This window comes from Bemisia tabaci, chromosome 4 (genome assembly GCF_918797505.1).
Source record: "Bemisia tabaci chromosome 4, PGI_BMITA_v3".
In the NCBI taxonomy this organism is placed as follows: Eukaryota; Metazoa; Arthropoda; class Insecta; order Hemiptera; family Aleyrodidae; genus Bemisia; species Bemisia tabaci.
In genome coordinates, this window is record NC_092796.1 from 30,111,984 (window position 1) to 30,132,217 (window position 20,234).

The window sequence follows — 20,234 nt, forward strand, 5'->3', positions numbered from 1 at the left end:
AATAGCAAGAATAATAATCAATTTTTTTTAAAAATTTCTCAAACCAGTTTTGTCTGACTAGCTCAATTTGTATACTTATTGACGAATTTATCTTAATCTTCAGAATTTTCTTCTCTGATTTCAGTGTCAAGGCTTGGCGATTGAGGGTCGGTTGCTACCTCCTAACCTTACTCAGGAGGTATGTTTTATGGATATTTTTAAACATAAATTGCAGCTTATATAGCCCATTCTTCATCTTCCCAGTGAACCCTTTAATCTGTTACCTCAATGCAATGGCAATGTCACGTCAATGGCAGGATTTTCTCATCTGAATATACTTGAGGCGAAAGAACTGTTTCCTATGAACTACAGGGCGGGTCAAAGAAAAACTTTTTTTTTTATTTTGACTTAATGAATTACTACTCTTTGAAAAATTTGAGGCAAATAATTGGCCTTTTATTGCAGTGGTTTCAAACTCATCAACCAATGAAAAGTTGAGGATGATCTCTCGAAAATATGTTTGAAGATAAAAAAAAATAATTTTTTTCTTTTCATTTGACTTATTTTCTCTAATATTCTATCCATGTTTCAGATGACGTCTGGAGAATTGAAGTTTGCTCTAGCAGTAGAATCAGTTTTGAATTGTATTCCACAACCAGAATTCAGGCAGTTGATTGTTGAGGCTCTAATGGTACTTACCATTGTGGCAGAACATACGCAAGATGCTCTCGGTGGGATCATCTCTGTCGAAAGTTTAGTTCACAAAGCCAATCAGCTCTTTCTTGATGATCAGGTAATACTTTTTTTTAATTTTTACTCTTACACATGGTGTCTAAAATTTTTCACCGAACTCATTTCCTGATTTTTCTCTGATTTTCCCTAATTTTCAGGAGCTTATTCCCTAGCGAGAAACCGGAGTTTTCTCCCACTGCCCGGAGATTTTCGTGGAAAAGAAATTTTATGACCCTCCAGAGTTCCAGCCATGAATGTCGATTTTTTTCATCTTTTAGCCAATTCTGTGGCGCACATCCAAATTTTTAATTCCGAAAGTGTTCCTGGTGTTTGTATTACCTATCTGATTAATGAAATCTTCTCTATCAGTATGATGATTTGAAGATTCAAACATGTCATTCAAAATGTTAGTAACAGCAGCTCAGATGCAACAACATAAACCTTAATAACAACAGGCACCTAAAATTTCCGCAAAAACGAAAGGGTTTCTAACCAGTAGGAAAAGGGATTCCCGATTCCTCGAACAGATTCCCCAATTTTTCCCTCCCTTATGAATCCCGGTCAGTCCCAGTTATCCCTAGTAGCATAGACAAAGGAGTGTAAGAAAATGCATTTCTGATGACAAATTTTGTCCTGTTTCAGTTGAAAATGAATGGAGATGCTACTCTGTGTTGTGCTAAAACACCTGGAAAGAGAGAAATAACTCCCAGCGGGATGTTACTCTGTGGTGGTGCAGCTCATATTTGTCAGCACTTTTACGATAGTGCGCCAAGTGGGAGTTACGGTACCATGACATTCATCATGCGTGCTGTTGCCATGCTTCTTGACTGCTTCAACCACGATGAAGAAATCGACTGTACAATCTCTTAATGTAAATGTGATCATATCATGGAGTGGAGTTTTGTGTCAACTGAAAAACATTAGTTTTTCCCGCGTGCTCCCATTGAACAATTTTTTTTGTGATTGGACTCTGATGTGAGATATTGAGTAACTGATTATCAGATGCCTTAGATTTCCAGAAACAGGGTACAGATATTTTATCAATTTTTTTATTCTGAGGTAAATCTATTTTTGAAGGTACCTAAATTCTTATTTTTTTTAGTTTTAGTGTATTTCTGATTATTTTGTTCAATCATATCGTGATGTTTTGCCTTGATGATGTTAAAAATAAAACAAGCATCTGTAAGTATTTAGTTTCCTCCCTCCTAAGGGTGGTTTCGCAACTATAGCTCAAACAAATTAATTTTTTTTACCTTAAGCAATAAAATGTCGAATGCCTGAAGTTCTCACTGATAATCACTGTGGTGCATAAATAAATAAATTTAACCCTTCATAAATTTTAGTGTACTATTGATGCATTTGAATTTTCCAAAATATGGACTGTGGTCAAGTTTGTAAGTCTTACAGTTAGTCAGTTCATCGTACCTTACAGGAGGTAATTAAACAAAAGAATGAATTAGATAGATTGTCCCATGCCTCATCTCTTGCAAAACGACGTTCCTTTACAATTTAATGTTATGCTTATTATTAGTCAATATTTTTCACACCAAGGAGCCAAAGATTTTAAGCTAGTCGATGTTGTAAATCACCAAAAAGGCATTATTCTATAATAAATAATATGTGTATGTAATTAAAGACCAATTAAAATGAAACTTAAAATGATCTGAATTTGTCTGAGTTGTTCCCATATTGTTTACAAGTTAACTAGTTTTTAATTTTCAATAGTTTGTATGAAATTATACTCGAGTTCTGTCTTTTATTAGTATGGATGTAACAGTTTGTCAATGATAATTGCACTCTTGTTCTGATTTTATGTTTATTAAGTCACCCATCAACATCAAAACCATGAAAACACTGTAACAGATTTCGCTGCCTGCAACTGGAACGAAAACATATTTGTCGCTTGGCGTAGTAATCTTTTAAATGAAAACAAAGGAAAGAAAAAGAGAAAAAGATCTAGATTTAAAAATGCATGATTTTATTTTCAACTTGTATCCCAAGAGTACCTTAAAAATTAATGTTTTAGAAAACTAATGAGAAAAAACTTAAAAAAAAAAGTTATTCTTTGGGACAGAATGAATCAATAGGCACCCTTGGACCGGACTCTCCTATCCTATTTTGACGACTGAACGCAGCCAGAAGATAAATACAATTTCAGAACAAACCCATGTAGAAGCAAAAGAGGTATGTGTGTTTTAAATAATGCAAGTCATTAAAAAACTTGATCATCACAATATTATTACATTGTCTGCTGGCCATTTTGAGAAACCTGGTTTGTTTTAGTTGACAAGCTGTTGGAATATTTAATTCAGGAAAAAAGGCTTTGTTATAGAATTTTAGGGTTGTGGTACGCAGAGAAAAATCTTAATTTCAACCTTATCATGTTATTGTAAGTGAACAAATTCCCTTATCTTAAAATAATATTTTACCCCAGGAAATTATGAAGCAAGCCTTTCCAAAGCATACGTAAATGAGGCTAGATGATACACTGTTTGCTTGTGAAAAAGAGAGACTTTAGTTTACGTTAATACAAGTTTTTATATGTTCGTCTTTTCATAGATAGCTGCAAAGGCTAGTCAGGTTTGCTGAAACGTTTCTTTTAGAGGCGAATGATAGGAAAGTTTTGGATGGTTTCATCCTAGAGAATGGCTTTTGAAAGAGGTCTGGTGAACCTTTCAAGTGGAAAATACTCTGATGAACTTCTAATCGCTGCGATTTCTGGGCGTCAGTAGCTGAAGGCATCAGGTTACTTTATAGTAAACGGTGAATAATTAGAACCATTTTACAGTCCCACATTAGAGTGTTGTGACTTCATTCCAGATTATTAATCTCCCCCCTTTTTTTCATTTCTCTCAACCAAAATATCCTGGAGAGATGTATCTATCTAGAGAGATGTATGTGTATGTCTCTGTCCTTCTTCACGAATACAGAGGATAACTAACTGCTAATTTGTATGTAATGGAGCGTTTTGTCAGAGATAAGTTAAACAAATCTGGAATGAGGTAGGTGCTAGTGTTTTTGATTAAAAAAGCAGATTTTCTTTTGTATGTGCCTTTACCTTGAAAGAGATAAACTGAATTTTTGTTTTTTAAATTGCTCATTATCTTTGCATTGAAACTGTCTAGTACTTGATTGATTCTATCTTATCTTTCTTACTATAAGATTTTGTTTTGGATTCAATAAAATGTTTTCAATAATTCATTAGATTGTAAAATCATTTTCTGGCACAAAACAGTTGCCTTCAAATTTTTGCGTACAGTAAAATATCCATAAATACTGATGGATTGAAAAAAGAAAAGCTCTTATTGTTTAAGAAAAACTAATCCCTTTCTCTTTTTTTTTAGTATAACCTATACCTAATTTAATTTTCAAACTTATACAAAAAGAAAGCAAGCAGGCATAAATTTATCACAGTTCCACTTGATGAAAAAATTCAAGACAGCAGCTAAAAACAGCTTAAAAATGAAATCTGAATGACGAAAAACGAGTTTTTCATTTTGTGGTTGCAGTATTTGACATACTTGGTTTCGCCTTTTCTCTTTGCCACTAGACAGAGGGCATTATCGACAGGATCTATCACCGTTCCCTGGAAAAAACAATGATAGAAAATCAAAGTGAGAAATTTTCAAAATCCTGAAAAGGATAGTATCATTCAGACAATCACGTATTTTTTTGAAATTGTAGCTTCCTCCAAACTCCTCATAGGTTGAAATGAACAGAACTGATTGAAGATTTCATGGAGTTTTGATGAACCACATCATGCGCTTTGAAGACAGAATTCACTTGATAGATAAGATAGACCTGTATTAGTGACTACTACATCAATGAAACTAACATCCACATTTGATTCGATGAAAGAAAGGAACCAAACTCATACTTAATAATTGAATTTCTAAGAAAAAGTGCAATGACAGCCATTGTCTGAGTTATTGAGTGCCTTGAAAAATGTTATCTATTTTAATGAGCAGGCATTTAATGAAATGAGACTTAAATTATTCAAAGGTTCACTACTAGTACATGTTGGGCACCATTACAGGAGTAATTGACGTATCAGCGATTTAGTCTGGCTAGTCTTGACGTATTGCGAATAAATATGAAAAAACAGAACTCAATTTTTTGTCCCTCTTGCCTACTTCAAATATTCTCAGATCACAAAGCTCTATGTAATTTGCAATGGGTAGAATGGTTTTACTCAAAATTAGAAATGATGTTAAACATCCTCATATACTGAACCCTTCCCATTACAAAGGTTAGTCTTTTGACACATTTCTCACCTCCTCGTCCTCCGTTGCAGGAGAATATAAAACAGTTCCACCAGTTTCAAAAAGACCTTGATAGACACCCTCTACATTGAAAAATAGATACATATCCAAGCCTTCAGTTTCCGATGACTGATTTTCATCGTACAGGAGTGAATAGTATCCGCTCTTCCACTTTTGAACCTCTATCGTGATTCCACCACCTGTGACGATAGAAAATAAAGATTTAATTTTTAATCCACATGTTCTACAAGAAAATAAACTGGGGAAATCTATTAAAAGTGTCACCTACCAAGAGGCAATGATTATATTTTGCAGCTTTTAAGAAAAACAGTTGAATTTAATTGAATATAGAGCGATTATCTTCAAGATAGACTAAAATCAACATATTTTTTGATTGGGTAAAAATTCATTTCCTTTCTCAAGACGTTGCTTCAAGTGTTGGTTAAAGGGACCTCAACTTCGCTTTACTCAACTTTAAATCACTTTTCATGTAACAAATTTTAGGATAAAGACTAAAAATACGTGAAACAGCTTAAAAAAAAACATATTTTAACACATCATAGTTAAATTACCAAAATAAAATTCGCACTGACATTTTAAATGCTTAATGCGACAGATTAAAAAAATGAAAACCTGCATAGTCAAAGATATTATATAATTTTGGATGCATAGAGGAGTCAGTGTTCTTACCATTTTTCAACATTTTATTCAGCTTCATGTTGGTGATGCTCTCTAGTAATGTCAACATTGGTTTGGATGTTACAACAGTCAGTAGCGATTGCAGCGTCAATTCTAAGGATCCTTCATCAGCGCAGTCATAATTTCTGGAGGCAAAATAAAAGCTTATAAAATAAACTGATACCTTTTTTCAAAGGATGAAAACTCTGAATGGCAGCAGTTTTCTCTGATATAAAGTAGTTGCTCGGCCGATTTCCGGCAGTGTGATTCGAAAGAAAGAGGGAGCGCAGGGTAGCGCGATTAAAATTGTACTCATGTAGTATTTTCAGGTTCTTCATTTTTTTTCAACATAGAGCCAAAAGACAGCGGGTTAAAATTGGAAATAAAATAAAAAATAAAAGTATGGACTTATACACAAATAACTTCGTTGTTGGTATTTTTTGCTCTTATTTTATTCAGCCTTTTTGGACCTTAGATTGTTTGACAGTATACCATTAATGATAATTTAAGAGGAATGGATTATTAATGTTTGGAAACTTACCTGCGATTTGGAGGACCTTTTTTCCGCCACTTGACTGAATATTGGAATAGATCCAGAAGTGCATTCTTGAAAACCCGCTCCAACAACGCATCAGGTAACATCACATTTCTGTTTTCTTCAAAAATGAGAGTCAAACCTTCAATCGTACTTTCAGTCAGGTATAAGGAATTGATGAAAGAGCTGAGATAAACGTTAGCCTGAAAAAATGCATGACTTCATATTAGATATTTATGTGCTTCTCGGAGTAATGAGATCTGTATGTTTGAAAAATTGGGATCGGCAGAATCTGCATTTTTCAGTGCCTGAACAGACCGAGTATACATAATTGAAAAACTTGTTGTTGGTTTCGTTTGTATAAAATCAGGCTTTGATACAGTAAGAATTTTAGAGCCCTTGACATGATGGTTCTAGTTCTAAAAGTAGAAATTATGAACCCAATCCAAAACTTTGCAGGGCTTCAAATATCTAAAATATCCGATTAATTCCCACCGACTGAATGGATCATTCTCATTATTCAGTTGTTCCGTCAAAGTAAGTAATGATCCTAATTTTCAGCAAAGAGGTAGTACAGAAGAGGTATGTAACAAAAAAAGAACAGAAAGCACAGGAGACACTATGGTGACAGACTTCTTACCGGTAAATTCTTTGGAAGGCGCAGTGGTGGAATGGTGTCAATGTACGCAACTGGATCAAGAGGAGGTCTTTTTGCATGAAACCAACCATTGATGGTTAAACGAACAGCGTCTTTACTTACAACTTCTGATACCTAAAATCATGTAAAAAGTTGTTTTTAAGAACCATATTAATGTGAGAGAGAGGTTTAGCCGAATTTTCCTGGCTGTTCAAGCTATTTAACTTTTCATCAAAAGCTCTATCCCAGCAGGATTTTGAATTTTTAAAGATTTTCTTAGTTCTTGCTATAAATAAAATAATGCCTCTTCAAATGATTTTTCAAGAGGGATTCGATACTATAAAATGAAATGAAACTTGTCTGAATTAGAAAGATTTAATGAAAAATCAATTTTATTAAATTTTACCTGATGATATGTATAGTTTCCAACTTGAAAGCAAACAAATGAGTTGAATTCAGGGAATATCTTTCGCACTATGGAATTTGGCTGACCATCATCTGCAAGATAAATCATAATGACGATAGGTTACTAATCAAATCAAAGCATGCTGTGGAATAACACCAAGAAAAGATGTAGACATCATACATTTGTATTCATACGTTGGACAAACAGGCACTAGTCATGTAACATGAAGAAGCAACTTAATTTATCTAAACTGAATAGGAATTACTAACATTCATACTTTTAAATTAAATTTTCCTTTTAATTTTCTTGTAAATCCTGTTAAAAACTATTCAAAGAATACTGAAGATGCCTTTGGCCTTGTCTCCACGAGCTGTTTCACGAGATTTGTCCCAGGGAAAAATCCCACTTACGAAGTTGGGAAAAATATTGAGTTAATCAATATTTTTCCCAGTACCAAGTATGGTACTTGTACTCCTAGGACCCACTGAGAGAAGAAGAAGAAGTGAAAACGAATTCTGCGATATTTTATTCATTACTACATTGTTAATGTTTGTTTAGTTAAAATAATGTGTCTAATTGTCAATTGAGTGCAATTATTATTTTAATCCCAGTTAAATACTCGACTTTAACTAATTTATCTTCCCGCGCAAACTAGTCGCAGGACTGTATGAGCCCCGTCCCGTGGAGACGGTAACTGGGAAAAATCCCAGAAGTTTCATTCTTGCGATTCGAACTTGGGACAAATCCGATGAAAACGTCCCGTGGAGACAAGGCCTACGATATTCCACATCTTTGGATGCATGTTGGTTAAAAGCATGAGTTTATATCTTAAACATCAGCATAGATTGGAATGTCTTGGCAGGGTGCTTTTATAAATTTGATATTTTCCAGTTCCTTCATTTTAATGAGCCACATTGTAAGTTGCCTGATTACATTTACCCATTATTTTACAAGCATTTATTATTCTGTAACACGATCCAGATGCCTGATGGAAATACTGAGAAAAGAATCTTACCATCTTGATTGAAAAGATCTAGTGAACCTCCCCAAAGAGGCCTCCATTTTTCACTTAGATACCAAATGAAAGCGATGGCACGATCCTCACATTTATCATCATGACAGAGAAGATAATCTGGAGAAAAAAGAGAAGTATAATGAAATGATTGCATGCTATTTTCTTGGGAGACAAAGTGTAACTGAATAGATAACAATGGGCTTAAAACTGAAACCCAAGGACAAAAAACTCTTTAATTAAAAACTATAGCTGTCACTACGTTTTACACCCAGGAATTCATTCTTCCTCTAAGACTCTATTATAAAGGTCAGTTTTTAACTTGGAGAGAATGATGAACTTTTTGCAAATATGTATCCTTGACAGCCGAACAAACTTCTTTCCTCAAAGGGATGCAAATCTAGGAGTTGAGGGAATTCGATTCTATCTCAAAATGTGGGAAATTATGTTTCGCTTCGCTTTTCCTTTTTTTAGGTTGGTCGCAGGCAAACTCATTTCATTTTTTTTTTTGCACACTTTCTAATGACCTCCTTCAAATTGAGAGAAAAGGAGCAATACTCATCTAAAATGTGGAAAAGAGCTCAAAATTGAGTTACTGGACAACAAAGAGGCATACACAATTTTAAAGCAAAACGACAAAAAATTTCAAGTCAAACGACAGTTGCAATGTTTGAAAATTTAGAGCTCAAGAGCTTACATACTTTTGAAGACCAAAACTTGTTCCCTTAAAAGTATAGTTCAAAAATATAAACTAAAACATACTGAACTAACGTAAATCAATATAAAGCTTTAATAAGTCATGATGGGGGCTCAGAAATTTTGAATTTGAATGCATTTTTTATGTCCTGAATTTTCATATGTTCATAACCTAAGCTATTACCAGATGTTTTCCATGAAAAAATTAAAATAGTGCTTTAAGCAAAAACCTACATGACTCTTGAAAATTGTTTTCCAAGGAGTAAGGTGCCTTTTCATGGGGACAATTTAAACAAGTTCATATTTACTCACAAGCTTCGGAAAGGTTGCCTGAAATGTAGTACAGCTGAAGAGAAAGTAAAAGCCCTGTAAAAAAGTAAAATATTCCCTGTTCTGAACCCGTGTGTACCACACTTTCTTCAATCTTTAATTCTTTTCTATTGAATGTTCAGAAAAATTATTAAAGTTTTGAATTAATAGCTGGGTTTTTTTCCAGCTATCCAATGTTAAAAAAATACTGGACCTATTTTATACTCCAGATTTTTATGGTGTTACATACCTCCATCTAAATATTTAGAGGCAGTTATGGAGATGGTTGGCTTTAGTTTGATTTTGTAAAGCTTCGATAGTAGTTTCGCCACATCTTTTTCAATTAAGGAGATTAATTTTTTGATAATCGGTGAGTGAATGTTGTGTAGGTCTGTGGTGGCTTTGGAGCAATGGAGATCATTATCGTTTTCATCAAACTCCAGGCGATCTAGATTTTTTATTAGTTTCCTGATCGATGCTTTACCCTTGATGAAGTTTTCGAAACGTATCACTTCAAAAGGCGAAGTAATAACTTCTGCATATTCTGAAAAAAGAAAAAGAAAAAGGAAAAAAAAAAATTAGGAATGTTCACAAAACAATGAAATACGTAACAGTGGAAGCAGTTCAAACAGTGAATGGTTGATGAAATAAATGAATAAAAATTTGCAATCTGCCCAACCTTCAGTTGAAATTAGCAGGGTTTATACATACAAGGACAAGTTTTTATCTACTTATGGTGAATTCATTTTTTTCTTCAATTTCTTTGGAAGGTGCAAATACACCTTGAATATTACTTAGGTGCCAGTAATCATTCATCATGCTTGCTACCATCAGTGTTACCTATCGGAGGGAGAACAAAGTCAGGCAGCAAAAAATTCTGCACTCGATAAAGTCAACCACCATCATTGATAGAGCCTGGCAAAGGCTCATTACATGGCCCCTGAGCCTTGTAGGGATATGACACGTGTCATTCATATGAAGGTGCTCAATCAGGCTTTGAAGGGCACAATAGCACTTATGCTACAGCCTAGACCTCATGAGAGTGCTTCGCTGTTCAGCCCAGCTGTACTCCTATAGCTACTACTATTGTGCTTGAGTTCAAATATTAAACTAATCCACGGAGACATGTCTGAAAAGATCATCCAAACTTCATTCAACTTTTTCACTTATTCTAAATTCAGATTCTTGATGTCACTGATGATAATGATTGAGTATGGAAAGATGAAACAGGCACTAAACCCTAAAATTTTCAGTGTTTCGTTTTCTGCTGGCTTAATCCTAGGTGTTCCACTGCTTTGAAGCCTAACACTGGACAGTATGTAGTGCCATTTTTGGGCTTTTTTCCCTTAAGAATTGGTTCTCTTTACTTACTGATCTGCAGCTACTGGTACTTACCGTCAAACTTATTTCTATAACTAATCCATTGTTGCTGATATCCTGACCAATAGCGGCACTACTGGTTGATCAGGTACAACCCATCAGTGATCAGCAGAAATAGTGATTTTTTCACTACAACCAATCAGTGATTTCTGTGTAGCTATCATCAAAGGCAAACCTTAACCGAAGGTGGATTCATCAATCGAAGCGAGGAAACCTCTAGAGCTCCCGCCAGATGACGCAGATCGAATGGCAGTTGTTGATTTTAGAGTCTCGTATGAAGTTAACCGATTCATGTATCTATGCTTGACAGCCTTGTCACCCTTGTCTTTAGAAAAACTTTCGTCACTATTGGACGGCAGCAGAGAGGTCATCTACTGGCGGAAAGTAAACAACTGGCAACTTTTCTTACTGGAGCTTTTACAGCTCATTGATTGGAAAAGTGACCAGGAAAACTGCACTAAAGGCAAGAACCGAAAGAATAAGAGAGGTAGAAATGTAGAATTTGTCTACTTACTAGATTCTAGAGGAGTCTTGTTTTTCAGTGCTTTGGAAATTTTAGGAAACTCCAACAGCAAATCATCATTGAGGCGCATGATCTCAACATTTAATTCACTAAAAAAAAAGTTGGAAAACAGATGTTAAAGGGTGCGGAATTCACAATAAAAATCAGTGATGTAGTTTGATAATTTTCAAGTTAAATAGATACGTTGAAGTGAGACTTAATTTTGAAATTAAACGATATAACACGGTGATGACAGGGATGGTGTGATAACGACATGATAAACGACTTAACCTTAAAATATCTCGTGGTGAGTTGGTGACACGGAAAGAAAACAAACCATTCATCGATGCCGCACATGTAAATAATAACCTCTAAATTCTATTCTCTGTCTCTCTCTCTTCCTCTGCATTTTACTTTATTATTTGATAAAATGATTGAAGAAAAGAAATCAACATTAAACGCTGAAAAGGTAATCAGAATTTTATGTTTAAGTTTTTTTTTTTTCACTCTGCTTGTTTTCTGTCTCTCAAAAGTCTTTCGTGTTTGCTTCTGCGCTAACTTGTTTTTGGGATTGATTTGATGAATAAGGTTTTTTCTCCTCATGACTTCACTCTTAGTTGGTGATGATTATCTCTGATGTAAGTTTTTGTAGTATTCTCTGTCAACTCCAGGGCAGTCAACAACCAGGCGCTCAGTACGATCGCCAGTATTTTCGAAGCATTTGCAGTAAGTAAGCGATGCCACTACTTAGTTCACGGATTTCTCGACAGCCTTCTTCTCTTTGTCAAATTTTTAATCATGTTTCCTTCCTGTCATTTTTATCATCTATTTTCTTTTGCCACATCTACATATACTAACTCAAATTTTTTCTCCTTTTCATGTTAATCACAGGTTCAAGCATCGGTCAAAGCACTGAAAAGCCTCATTAAAAGTAAATCAAAGAAAAAGAGTCTATTTAATGAAGACAACCATCAAATTCTTCTTCAGATCACCTGTGTCAAAGTGCCGGATGTCAAGTGTACAGGAATATTACGACCGTAAGTTTAGTCACAGGAATTCCATAGGGCTTTTTTTTTAATCCGTGGAACGCGATGATAGCGGTTCGGGTTGGTTCAACCAGCCTGAATCAACCTCAACCTACCTTGGGAGAGTGGTCAAAGCGTTCCACTGGAACACATGGAACGCACTGAATCGCGCCAGTGGAACGCGATAAAAAAGTGATGCGTTCCGTTGCGGTCCACTGTGGTTCGGATATAAAAAAAGCCCTCATCACAACATTTTCGTGTTGAGTTCGACAGCCAAGTTAAAAATATGCGAGATGAATGCCTCAAAATAATTAGTGATATCACATAAGTTAATGCTACATTATTTTCACAAGATTTCATAAACCCTTCTGAAAATAAACAGAAATGTCCATATGATTTCACAATTTTTCATGAGACAGGTCATCTCTGTTATTTTTAACTTTGTGGCAGAATTAATTCGACTCACATGTAGTTACCCGTACATTACTTTATTGCATATGATTACTCAAACTTATATTCATTTGTTTCCAATCTTTGTTTGTTTTGGATTAAGTAAGTAATGGCAGGGACCAGTTCTATAGGACCCTGGACTCCCGTAAGAGTCAATGTAAAAATTCGTGAGCAGGTACTAGTGCTGCTATCTCGCGTAGGATCCTCGCAACTCACTGCTGTTATCAGTTGTTGGACTTCATTAAAATCCGTAGGATCGCGTATAACTGCAAAAAATCGAATTTTTCATCGTACCATTGCAGGCGGCGAGCCCTTCCTTGTCGAAAGGGGTCGAAAAACGCCAAAAATATACTTATTTTTCAAGAATTCAGCCGCCTTATGTGTTATTTTTCAATCTCCGGCTTAACCTCACTTTTGGAGCGGGCGATGGATGAGTCGAGGTTCGGGGGGAAGGATCCTCTGAGTTGACTAGGATCCTACGCGAGAATGCGCTGCAATCACCCGCTCACAACAGAACGGCGTCCTATAGAACTCGTCCCTGGTAATGGCAAGTCCCAAGTTTCTTATGTAACAAACAACTTCCTCATCAGTCCTTATTTACTCAACTTCTCCCGAATTTGTTTGCAGGAAGCTTCCTAATTCATTAGTCACAAAATCTTCTGATGTATGTCTCATAACTGCTGACTTGCGCAAAGGTGTCAAAATAGATCATGAACCAACTGTCAGGTATTACAATCAGGTTCTCAACAGGCATAACTGTGATAGCTTAATTAAACAGGTAATTATTTCCAATTTTTTTACAATAACTGGGGTTTTCTTTCAGCAAGATTTGTGATTTTAGACGGGAGTCTTGGAATTTAAATTTCAAAAAATAATTCCTGCAATACCTTGATTATGTAGGAAATGATTCCGATAATGATTTTGACATCGACAAGCTGTTGATTTGGGTTCTGTACGCAGTTTTGAGCTCTTATTCAGCTGTTTCCAGGAATTTTAAGTATAATTCAAGTCTTTTGAGTATTTTTCACAAATTCAACATCAGGTTCGATGTGTAATTTGCAAATCGTAGTTGCCTCCTATGCTGCAGTGATGGCAAAGAACTGTTTTTAAAGGTGAAACTGCAGGAACATGTATCCTGGTTGTGGATTTTCAAAATTTTTCTCTCTCTCTTTTTTTTTTTTTATCAAAAAAGAGCAAATTAAATCTATTGCTTGACATAATCACAGAATATTTTTCACACAAAGAAGAAAATCAAGATAGTTTTCTCAAAATGATGTCGAGTATTTTTTCACCAAAAAATTAAAAATGGTATGATGTCTGCAATGTCCCTAGTCAAGATATGACCAAAATACAGGTTTCTGCAGTCTCACTGTCGCACTGCAGGCTTACCTTTATTCTCCAGTAACATTTGCTCCTTTGTTTCATGGCACTTAAATAATTTATTATTAGTTTTCTTTCATTCGATTGAAGTAGTTCTCACAGATGAATTTGGCTGCATCCATTTCTGGAATGTTTAATTTTTTATTCCTTTTTCAGATTGTCCCATTCCGACAAATCAGGGCAGAATACAGCACATATGAAATGAAGAGGAAGTTCTCCAATATGTATGATTTTTACCTTGCTGATGGCAGAATATCTGAAAGACTTGTTAAACAATTAGGAAAACCTTTTTTCAAAAATCGAAAGTAAGTAGTGTATTTTTTCAACTTCTTGCCCCCACAAATAAAAAAAAAAAACTAATTTATGAACAGTGTGCAGAATAGTAGCCAACTAAAATTTACATCGTAGGGTTTTGAATGTATTGATCCTTTAAGTTAGAACAGCAAAATTACTTTTTTAAATATTTTCATTTTTCACAAAATCAATACAAGTTAATGAGCTTGACTCAACTTTCTTTGAACTTCTTTAGGAGTTATTTTTGAATGTCAACCCCAGGTTTTGCAAAAAGAGGAAAAACCCCCTTTACCAAATTTTATTTTGCATACTTTGTTCGGCATTGCAAAATCTCAAATTTTAGTGTGACATAATGAATGAACACTTGTTTCAAACTTTTTGCTTAAACCAAATTGTTCTCAAGAAAAAATCGAACCTCATCAGCATCACAACAATGAAACAAGTTAAAAATCTAAGGCTTAATAGGGATGGTGTAAGTTTTTTAGTAAGATTTTTTTCTGATGGAGGAGGCACATAAAAAAATTAAAAGATCTAGCAAAATGAGCTCCAAAAATTTTTGATGAAAATCTCATTATTTTTGGTTTTTTGGTCTTGTCTTTTTAAATTGTTCAAGGTTTGTCTTTTAACCCTGGTTTCGTATTCAAATATTTTTTCATCATTTTTTCTTAATCATTTGTCTTTTCTTTTTATTTCAAAGGTTTCCGATTCCTGTGAAATTTGATGACAACGTAGGAGAAAACATCAAAACTGCACTTCACAGATCACATCTGCTTGTTGACGGTAAAGGACAAACCTCTATTATGCAGGTAATATTTTGCCTCTTACTTCACTTACTTTTTTTTTTCCTGTCAGTTCTGTCTGATACCCAGATCCATTCATGGTCCGAGACAATCTTGTCTTTGTGAAGCGGACGCTCTTATCAATGAAGGCTCAAGTCTGCTTAACCTTTTTTTTTTTTTCAAATATGGAATTAGTTAAAACAAATCACCAACCAAACTCTTAAAATGTTGACTGCCATGCTGGTTTAGAAGCATCAGCAGTGACTGGCCTCACAAGGCTTAGAGAACAGCTGGAGAAAGCGTCTAGTGCACACACACACACACATGCACTAGAACACCTAGCAAACTGTCAAGGAGTGAAGAAATTATGAAAGACTACAGTTGTGCTTTTTTCAGAATACTGTAATGATGTTCAGTGCTAGCAGCATTCAAAAAGCTACTGAACTATGGCTTTGGCAAACGGCAACAACTCTTACATTTTTCACATCACTTACCGCTGCTATCATATTGCTATATACATCTTGAATTCTTCACTAATTCTTGAAGTGAGGCTTATATATGCTATATAACACTTTCAATTCTTGGAAGTGTTTTTTTTTTTTTTTTTTTTTTTTTTTTTTTTTGTTTTTTTTTTTTTGTTTTTTTTGTCACAAGCAAGGAATAAAGATTTACAAGAGCAAAACTAAGGAATGGGATTTTGACTCTGAATATCCTTTTTCACCTTTGGAAATGGAGCAGAACTTGGGAAGATTCAGTCAGGAGTAAAATTGCACCTCTTAACCCAAGAAAAGTACTGAATCCAGGTCTGGATGTGTGAGGGACTGAAACCTGTCTCTTGCAGCACCTACTGAGGGGCTGCAAATTACCAGATACCTTTTTATTGTAGCACCTACTGAGGGGCTGCAAATTACCAGATACCTTTTTATTGTAGCACCTACGAAGGGGTGGCAAATTACCAGATGACTCTGTCCAGGTGACCTAAGTCATGCATGCCACTAAGTCAGTCGGTAAAACAGATGAAGGAATAGCTAATCCTTTTCAAGGAGGCATTAATTCGGATGAAGCCCCTGTGTGGCAGCACGATAAATTTAGGCCTGATTCGGTTTAACATATGGAATCGCTAGTTTGTCTTGTAAATATGGTGCTTGTCTTTAATTTCTTGCAATTTTTTTTTTTTTTTTTACCCAGGTGGGTCACTCTGGAATGAAGATAGCTCAAATTGCAGAAAATGTTGTAGCAGTTGCTGATTTCCTGGCGGAGAAGTATCCAGGCGGGTGGAGCAATGTGCGAAGCCTTCACATCAAAACACCCAATTCCAAAGCTGTTCCCGTTTTCTACAGGCTAAGTAAGGACTCCATATCACCATTATTCCAAGAAATATTTCATATCCAAACAATTATTATTCTACAAAAAAAACTGCTTAATTTGATTCTTAAAAATTAAAAAAAATTCCACATGATTTTTTCTAGAATCTCTTTTGTCTCAAGAAGGTTAACTCGAGCGAGTATCTTATCTTATTGTGTTGGTTTTTCTTTTTTGTACCGAAATATTATCAGTGGTATTTGGTAGACATCCGAGTATCCAAATCGAATCTTAAAAAATATTTCAACCTCAGAAAAATTAAGAGTATTTCTGTAATTATTTAATTTGTTTTCAGGGTTTATTTTTGTAATTGAGGGAATGTAGATAGAATAGAAAACTACAGTGATGTTTTAACTAAAAAGAATAAATACTGTCATCAAAATGCTAAGAAGCTCTTAGTTCACTCGCCTCATTGTCAGACAACTGTTTCGGAGCCTTGCTCCATCCTTAGCTCTCATCCTGACTGATAGAGGAGCGTAATAAGAGCTGAGGATTGAGTGAGGCTCGGAAACAACTTTCCAACAATAAAGTGATTGAACTAAGAGTTTTTTCAAATTTTGACGACTGGGTTCATCCTTTTCTTGTAATTGACTTCAAATTTTCTTTCAATAAATTGCCCATTCACTGTCACATAATTTTCCACAGACTAAGAAAATTTCTTTTTGGAGCCTCAAAAAGAAGGCAGCAGAGCTATTTCTATAAGAAATTCAATCAAATTGAATTGCACTAATTTTGATTTGCATTTTTATCCAGTTTCTCCAAATGATGTAACAAGACCAGTCTGGGAGAAATCTCAACCAAAGGCAGCTGTTCCAGTCTCAGACTTTGTTAATACATGCATGAAGAAGGTCACTGTTATGCCTGATGGAAACGTAATCGTTGGCGAAGCTGAGGTAAGTGACCCCCCCCCCCTCTCCTCATTAGAAACTGATTGGTTTTCATTTTATAAGTGTGTGTGGACGTAAATTTCTCTTCACCTTGGATAAAGAGCCAGTAAGCAAACAAATTTTTTGTTCCACAAGGTTGTGCGGAAGGTGCATTATTGAATCAGTTGATGCTGGCAATGGGGAAAAGTCTCTTTCTCAGGAGGGGGGGGGGAGGGGCAAAGTGTTCTCAACTGCACAACTATGCGGTTGCGAACGAATTTTGGACATACCTAGAAAATTATCACGGCTGATTTTCTTAACGGGGGTTATTGTTGGTTTTCATTTTCATGGAAACACAGCATGTTAAAAAATACAACAACCTTTTAATGAGAGCATTGTGTCCGCCTTTTTGCAAAAATGAAGAAAATTTTGACTAGCACAATGTGTTCTTGACCTTTTTGCAAGAACACATCGCATTTCAGAAAATTCTAGTCTTCACCAGTTGCAAGCGGCTGGTAAAGACTGAGCCAAAACTGCAGGTATCCAGCTTACAAGGGGAGCTTCCCAAGTGTAACCGGAATTTCGAGTTGAAATTTCGCATGAAGATACTAGAGATGATTTTAGGGATGCCGTATTTTTCCGTTTTTTCGAATGGGGTCGGGAAAGCCCTCAAAAAAAGGGCTAAAGATGCGGAAAAAACGCGTGCGCTAGCGGCACAAGGTAAACGTAGGTGATAGAGGCTCTGCATCCTTATCAGTACCGCATGGCCAAACGGTAGCGCGCTCGCCTCGCAGGCGGGAGGTACTAGGATCTGATCCTGACTACAGCTCGTAATTTTATTTTACTTCATGCTCGTTTATTTTTCACTTACTTTATTTTGCACCACTCGCTCCGCAAACCGATTTACGAGGTAGAACACGTAGTGACCGAAGATTTTTTACATATGCTGATAAAAACTCGAAGTTTCTCTTGGATTGAAATGTTATATATAATTGAATAAACAAAACACTCTAAAACTCACCAAATTTCGTTGCCAAGCTAAATTTCCGGAGTATCAGTCGAATCTGTATCTGTATCTGACGTTTATAAACGTTTATAACGTTTCAATCCAAGAGAAACTTCGAGTTTTTATCAGCATATGTAAAAAATCTTCAGTCACTACGTGTTCTACCTCGTAAGTCGGTTTGCGGAGCGAGTGGTGCAAAATAAAGTAAGTGAAAAATAAACAAGCATGAAGTAAAATAAAATAACGAGCTGTAATCAGGATCAGATCCTAGTACCTCCCGCCTGCGAGGCGAGCGCGCTACCGTTTGGCCATGCGGTACTGATAAGGATGCAGAGCCTCTATCACCTACGTTTACCTTGTGCCGCTAGCGCACGCGTTTTTTCCGCATCTTTAGCCCTTTTTTTGAGGGCTTTCCCGTCCCCATTCGAAAAAACGGAAAAATACGGCATCCCTAAAATCATCTCTAGTATCTTCATGCGAAATTTCAACTCGAAATTCCGGTTACACTTGGGAAGCTTCCCTTGTTAGACAGGGATTAACATTTAACTTAATGCTAAAAAAATAGCTAGTTGCATAGTATTGAGGATAACTGCTCCAAATAACATGTATAGCTCACAAAATTTAGAACCATTCGCATGTTTTACATACTTTTTTAGCCCTTCTAGATTTACTTTGAAATTTTGACATATTTTCTAGACATGTAGACATCCTGATATTAACTATTTAAACTCAGTTTTATAGCAGATAATATAATATTCTTATTGGGAGAAAATTTGTAATTCTGTGCTACATTTGGAAGTCAAATATATGTAGTAAGTAAATGATAGCAGTCCAAAAAACTTGAATAACTCATTCATAATTTCTGTTCTAGGTATCGGATGAAGAGGAGGCTCCGCAACCTGTGGTTGAGCCATCAGAGGCCACTGAAAAATCAGTGAAAGGAACGGAAGAACTGCCTAAAAAAGCAAAAAAGAGGAAAGTGGAGATTGAAGACGCTGAGGCTGAATATCTAAGCCAATGGAAACAAAAATTCGACAGAAAGATGGAGAAAATTGAAGAGAAAATCGAGAAAAGAGAGAGAAAGAAGGCGAACAAGAAGTTGAAGAAGCAGGATTCCAAGGCGAAAGAAATGAAGAAAACCACTAAGAAAAATGTTAAAAAATCAAAATGATTGTTTCCATCAATTTCATAATTTTGTTCTCTAATATATTTTTATATTCTCTCTTAACTTTCTTATTTTTGCAAAAAACTGAAACCACCAATCACTTAACTTATTACAAAACGGGACCATGCCTGAAAAAAGGTATCGACAGTGAAACTCTCAAACCATGTATCTCTTTTGCGGTGTTCTTAAATCTCACCTCCCGTTTTACTACTTTGAAGAAGGACAAATCAACATCATTCCTTGAAGTTCTCACAGAATTTTCTTCATCCAGAAAAGAAAAATCACAGAAGTTTTAAAAGAATCGATGTTCAGTAGTTTTCCTTTTAATATAAATAATGCATGTGTAATGTGTGAAATACGAAGTTGTTTTAATTTAGATAGTTTCAATTTTTAGAAGTTAAGTTCTAAAAATAAATGTATTCAATTTAAAGTTTATTACTGAATAGGATTGAAAAAAGTTGAATATAAAAATATAGAAATTAAATGAAGATTTAAATTGCAATAAAAGTCTGCAACATCACAAACCGAGATACACTGTTTGGGGGTTGCTTCGTCGATATATGTGTCCTAGCTGTTATGAAATGTGTGTAAAGTATTGAATCTCCTTTGGACCAAGTTGAACAAAAACACAGCAAATCATATTTAAGAATAAAATGAGCTGGGAGTAGTTTTGAATTCACCCAGTCGTTTTTCTCCTGTCAAGAATTCGAAGTTGATAAAAAATAATTTGAACGTGAAAATAGCCATTAAACTTTGTCTTTGACAAACATCTTATGGTG

General features: G+C 35.3%; 3 protein-coding genes across 6 annotated transcripts in view; 2 read left to right on the forward strand and 1 right to left on the reverse strand.

Annotated features, from left to right (window-relative positions):
• The window catches only part of LOC109035895 (probable phosphorylase b kinase regulatory subunit alpha), a 25,392-nt gene extending 21,480 nt beyond the window's left edge, over positions 1 to 3,912 (forward strand). For all 4 annotated transcript variants that reach the window (XM_019049715.2, XM_019049725.2, XM_019049733.2 and 1 more), the window contains 3 exons: positions 125 to 178; positions 572 to 772; positions 1,354 to 3,912. In XM_019049715.2, the coding sequence (XP_018905260.2) occupies positions 125 to 178; positions 572 to 772; positions 1,354 to 1,581 (483 nt within the window). In that variant the 3' untranslated portion in view covers positions 1,582 to 3,912. The remainder of the gene's footprint in view (positions 1 to 124; positions 179 to 571; positions 773 to 1,353) is intronic.
• Positions 2,673 to 11,391, reverse strand: sud1 (Prolyl 3-hydroxylase sud1). Its single transcript, XM_019049776.2, has 9 exons — positions 11,141 to 11,391; positions 9,497 to 9,790; positions 8,245 to 8,361; positions 7,230 to 7,321; positions 6,827 to 6,958; positions 6,193 to 6,389; positions 5,664 to 5,797; positions 4,986 to 5,173; positions 2,673 to 4,297 (listed from the first exon to the last, which is right to left on the reverse strand). The coding sequence occupies exons 1-9, from the start codon at positions 11,217 to 11,219 to the stop codon at positions 4,157 to 4,159; spliced, it is 1,374 nt and encodes a 457-aa protein (XP_018905321.1). The 5' UTR covers positions 11,220 to 11,391; the 3' UTR covers positions 2,673 to 4,156.
• A 68-nt stretch (positions 11,392 to 11,459) lies between these two features.
• Positions 11,460 to 19,518, forward strand: LOC109035935 (ribosomal L1 domain-containing protein 1). Its single transcript, XM_072299666.1, has 8 exons — positions 11,460 to 11,597; positions 12,020 to 12,165; positions 13,231 to 13,381; positions 14,140 to 14,288; positions 14,975 to 15,083; positions 16,245 to 16,401; positions 17,172 to 17,311; positions 19,162 to 19,518. The coding sequence occupies exons 1-8, from the start codon at positions 11,559 to 11,561 to the stop codon at positions 19,459 to 19,461; spliced, it is 1,191 nt and encodes a 396-aa protein (XP_072155767.1). The 5' UTR covers positions 11,460 to 11,558; the 3' UTR covers positions 19,462 to 19,518.
• Positions 19,519 to 20,234: the final 716 nt, after the last annotated feature.